Source organism: Furipterus horrens, unplaced genomic scaffold (genome assembly GCF_987537825.1).
Source record: "Furipterus horrens unplaced genomic scaffold, mFurHor1.1.pri manual_scaffold_6, whole genome shotgun sequence".
NCBI classification, from domain to species: Eukaryota; Metazoa; Chordata; class Mammalia; order Chiroptera; family Furipteridae; genus Furipterus; species Furipterus horrens.
The window spans coordinates 175,428,289-175,433,972 of record NW_028327176.1 but is presented as its reverse complement, the minus strand read 5'-3'; the positions used below and the strand labels follow the sequence as shown (position 1 = coordinate 175,433,972).

General features: G+C 33.9%; 1 protein-coding gene across 1 annotated transcript; it reads right to left on the bottom strand.

Annotated features, from left to right (window-relative positions):
- Positions 1-2,531: 2,531 nt before the first annotated feature.
- On the bottom strand, positions 2,532-4,341 carry GJE1 (gap junction protein epsilon 1). Its single transcript, XM_090280679.1, is given in 4 exon segments — positions 2,532-2,632; positions 2,635-2,928; positions 3,477-3,660; positions 4,303-4,341. Coding segments are annotated over 4 exon segments (618 nt in total).
- Positions 4,342-5,684: the final 1,343 nt, after the last annotated feature.

Here is a 5,684-nt window from a genome sequence, read left to right as displayed (position 1 = left end):
ACATTTAAACCCGGGTACTTTAGTTTCAGAGCCTGCCAACCTAACCATTACTACTTGACTTTGATGGTTTTCTAGACCAATATATTCTTGTGTTTTGTCTTTTCTCCATTGCATCACTCATCGTTTGTCCAAAAAAACAACTGCTCTTCTTTTTTCCTGGTTACAGGTGTACTTTTTTGTTATTTTCCTAATCTCTCTCTTCCAGAATAGAGGTTGGTCAAGGTCCCTGTCTCAATTGCATGCATTCTTGGAGTGGAGGGAAAAAATATCTGATTAATTACAATGACTAGAATTATATTTTTCTCCATCTGCTAACACATGCTTTTTTTTTTCTTTTTTCCTAAGCACAGTAATCCCTTCAGTAGAGGATAATCGATATGAGGGGAAAAAAGTAACAGATACTTTTAGCATAACAGTATATTGAGCTTGTGCTATGAATTAATATTAGGTTAGTTTATCTTGTTGATGTTTTACAATGAAGAATTTACTATGATATTTTACTATGAAGAAAGACCTAAGCTGTCCTCCATCCAGCTCTGATTCATGGCTGAACAATTTAACATTACCCTTCAGGACAGAGCTAGGATCTTGGCCAGGGAGGGGAAGGCAGAGATAGGAGCTGAGGCAACCACAGAAAAAAGGGCGAGAGACCAGAACTGACAGGTGTTTTGATGGAAAAAGTTAAACGTTTTGCACCACTCCCTGTACTCCAGGGTACGTGTGATCATCTCACGGCAAAACTTCCAGTTCCAATTGTGGTCACAAGTATTTTGGTGGCAAATGACAGGGCTCAACCAATATAATCCACATAATATATATCTATTGCTGTATCTTTGGGGTTTACCGTGTATAGTAGAAATTTGGGTTCCAGTATCACGAGGCTCACGTTCTATTAGTGTAGAATGCCCTAAAATAGAGATGTTTTTCCTTAAAAGTTTCTGCAAAAGACTGAAAGAGAAGACCTTGATGACTTGGCCAGGCCTATTTACACATCTGTGGCTGGAGGTAAAAATTGCAGTTTATTTTTTTTTTTCAATGTGAATAACTTGTTTTTCCAGCACCATTAAATTATGTTGGTAAATTTAAAAAGAAAAACACAACTATATATTCGTAGAACTATTTCTGGTCTTTCTAGTGTTCCTGTAATCAACATACCTATCCTATATCAACCCACACCATTTCATTGAAGGTAAGTTGGGTTTTTCTCCTGTGTACTCATGTGGAGAAAACCTCAATAATTTAAAAATCTTAAATCTAAAAATCCATGATTTCAAACAGAGGCTGAATAATACTGTAGAAAAGATTGAAAACCTCAGTATTTGACTAACTCTATTTATTTCCTTAATAATATTTATTTCCTTACCAGGGTAAGGCTTTCATATATAAAGGTATTATTTTATTTTATTTTAGATTTTATTTATTTATTTTTAGAGAGAAGGGAAGGGAGAGAGAAAGAGAAGGAGAGAAACACCAATGTGTAGTTGTCTCTCACATGCCCCCAACTGGGGACCTGACCCACAACCCAGGCATGTGCCCTTACTGGGACTCGACCTGGCGACCCTTTGGTTCACAGGCTGGTGTTAAATCCATTGAGCCACACCAGCCAGGGCTTAAGATTTTAAATGACGTAAAATAAAGCTGATTATTAGTAATGCAGACAGATAAAAAGAAGTGTGTTTAATTGATATAAAATTGTCTTCGAAATAATTTCATGGATATTTAGAAAGTCTAACTTATTGTAAATATAATTTTCCATTTCAATAATCTTTAATATAGGAATGATAGTTATATCTATGAGCACAGAGTTTTTTTTTTTTCCAACAAGAAAATCTTGCACAATATGTTTCATAGCATTTTTATTTATTTGGAGACTGTGTTAACATATCACTTAATATTTAAATTTTCAAGAAAAAAAGAGAGTATGATACTAAAAATGTAATTGCTCCATTTATTCAAGTTAGTGATCAAATATAGAATGATTCTTTTAATAATTAACTTAAAATTTTTGTGCTTAAGTAAGTTATTCTTTACATGATTACAGTTATAATTACATACTCAGAGATTAATCTGCGTGGTTCAGTGGAAAAGGAAATGGCTTTAGAGTTAGAAGATCTGGATTCGAGTCTGGTTGTATGAATTTGGGGTCATGTATTAACCTCCCTGAGGGTCAACTTTCACTCTGTATATAAGGAATAATAAAAGTTTCTCTGTCCAGAAAATACTATGATCTATTAAGATATTGTATGCAAAAGAACACTGTAAAAGTACTATTTAAACATGAGTTAACATTAGTTCTATGTATATTTTCTAATGCATGACCAATTAATATAGAATGAAATGTTTGTTCAAGAATCCCTGCCTTAGAACTTAGCATTATATTTTATATTAGACAAAAATTTTAGACACACTGAGATAAGTTTAAAGACAAAATATTTATGTTTGAGATTGAGATACTCACTGAATAAGGTAAACATGAATTTAAATGATAGATAAATAACTGTGGCATGACAGTAGGTAATCAACCTTGGGGGTCACTGCTTCATTAGAAAGCCTAATCTTCTAAATATGTTCTCAAAAACCTCAGCTACACATAATATCATTGTAATCACAGTAAATGGATACATTGCAATGAAAAAATGGTCTTCTCAAAGTGTTCTGGCACAATGCATTTTATAATAGTGAGTTTTTTCCCAAGGGATCCAGCATCACACAGGTAGCGAGGCTTGACTTGGAAACCAAAGAGGTGACTCTGAAGCCAAAATGATATCACCTCTAGACTGATTCTTAATAAAACAGACAGGATATACATCACAGCATAGATGGGCTTTTGAAGAATGGATTTTTGACTGATGCTTTTACACGTAGCCTAAAGATGGACAGTAGCATCAGGAACCAGGACAATCACTAGTTGTAATGCCCAGAACACCGAAAGTATGTGAGAAATATTTTAAGTCAAATCAATCAACATATAACCAAAAATACACTAAAAAAATAACCACTAATTTCAAGAGAGGCCAACTTAAAAATTCCAAGTTTTATAAGTCTTACAAGCAATAAAAATAATATAACAAACACAGTAATACTTAGCATATCTCTTTTAATTAATAATTAAAAATAATTATTAAGTATTAATTAGTAATTGTGAAAATGCAGTCATATTTTACTATTATCACCTACCAATTACTAATAATGATGAAGTACTTTATTTTAGTAGCTACCTAATTTTCCTTTTTAAATTAGAGGCCTGCAGTATAATCACATTGATAATATCAGTAGATAATAGAATGTTGGAGATGGAAGAAACTCTCAATGAACTCAAATTAATTTACCTGAAATAAACAACTAGTTAAAAAATAGTAATAATTCTAGAACTAATACCTGTAAAGATATCCTTTATCTTATTGTGATATTTAATTACATTTAAATGAAAATTTTATCTGGTGTAGAGTAAGGTTTATGGGCACACAGAAAAACTTCTTCTGGAGTGATTGGCCTGAACTAGTTGTAACAGAAAAGATTTATTTCCCTCTTGTCTGGGTCACAACTGAAGTGCAAACCCTCATTTCCATGGACCGCAAAGCCTAACACCCCAAGAAAGAACATTTGAATGGATCCAAGGAAAGGGGTGTGGAACTGACCGATCACAGTTGGAGGCTTCACCTGTTATAGTTTTGAAAGCAAACATTAAAGGAGGGTATTTTATAGAACTTTTTTCATTTTCACATTTGAAAAAAAATTAAGATTCATAAGATTTTGACGCAAGAAAGAACCTTAGAGATCATCAAGCCCAATGAAAGTCTTGCATTATGAGATTCCTCACCTCTTTTTACTCTGAAAATATGAGTTACAACAGTCAAATAGTGACATGTTGCTAATCAAATGTATGGTTTTGGAAATACTTAAAAAGCTTGAAATTCATTAAATTTCCTAATCCTTTTGTAATAAAGTTAAGAATATCTTAGACTATCTAGGGTCTCTTTTGGAAAAGTAAATAACAAATCCAATATTAAACTCATACACACTATCGTAACAACCAAATAATGTTTATTTAATTGTCATTAATTAGTCTATTTTCTACTTTTTTATTGAATGGTGAGAGACTAAGCTTCTTTAAAACACCAAGAGCTAAAAGTACTTCCTGAAATATTCTAGTTATAGTTTCAAATTCAGAATATTTTGAAGTATATAGTTGATATTGATATTATTCTCCATATGTAGAGGAATTTATCCATCAACACTCACAAAGATCAGGTTAAAATACAAGGGACTCATACAATTTTTAGTTATTTGTATAATACTTACACATCCTTCATAGGCGTTTTTGATGTAATTTAGAGACATGTCTCAGGAGATGGTATCCTGGCATCCCTATAGGTTAATTTTTGACCCAACTTGTCAGCTTGCTTCTTCTACCAGGATCAAACTCATGTTGTTTCGTGACTTTTACAGCAGAAATCACTTATCCCTGCACATTTCTCTCCCCTCCTCCTTTATTCTTTTTTTTCTTTCCCATAGATCTCTGGGGCCCCAGTCAATTTTCCTATCTCTGTTTCAAAACAAAACAAAGACAAAGAAACAAAAGCCTAGAGCATGTGGTCAATCAAATAATCACCTGACTTACACTGTCAACACAACCCACCAGACAGGAGTGCCAGCAAAGCAAGAAGTCAGCCAGACAAGGGCACTAAGCACTCAATGCCTCTCAGTTACCTGAGAATTGCCTGTATGGAAATCAGTGAACTTAGCTTAGAGTTTTCTCAAAAATGTCATGCCATATATATTTGCTTCAATTTACATGTATCTGAACAAATAAGTACATGGGAAATATTCCTGATTCTTTTTTGGTTAATTCCATGGAATAGAACTAATTTCTGAGAAGTTTAAAAATTGTAACATAGGCTATAAAGGTTATTGCATTATTGACTATTATTGTCATGTTGCTATATTTGTCTTTTGGCTCAATGCTTACCACAGACATGGAAATCTGCAGTTAGAACTCTGTTCTAGGGAAAAAGGTACTGCTAACCAAGATGAGACCAGGGTCTAGAATAAATCATGTGAATGATTCCTCCTCCCTTTCTTTTGTCTTTGATTAGATGTACATCATCCATATAGACATTGTTATGGGTGTTGATGGTCAGCAGGGACCAAGACAGACAATTAGTTGCCTTCAGATGGATACATCGGCTTAGTATCTGCCATCCACCCAGAATATCGCATAAGCCACAGTGGGTCAGATCTGCTTTCTTCCCCTGCCTTTCTCATCCTTGTTTTGTTGGTGATCTGTGTACGTTGTGACTACAGACAACTTTATTGTTCTCCTCAGAAGAAGTGACTACATAACACGTGTAACTATAACCAATGGGCAAGGGACAGTGGCCTTGTTGAATTAGTGTTGTCCTGGATGGGAAAAAATAAAAATAAGCAATGGAATAATCCTTCAAGGCTGTTGGATAATAGAGTTTCAGTATTTTTTCTCTCCTCAGAAACAGAATTATAGGTTTGCTATGGGCCGAGTTCTCCAAGGAGGCAACTAAAAGCCAAAACAAATACTTGCATGGGAGGAATACTGCTTTGACTTCTGCTATTGTACAGCAATAAAATTTTTTGTGTGTAGACAAATATACACTAGGATCAGACATGTAAAAATACCATCAGTCCTTTTGTGCTATTTCAGAGACAAA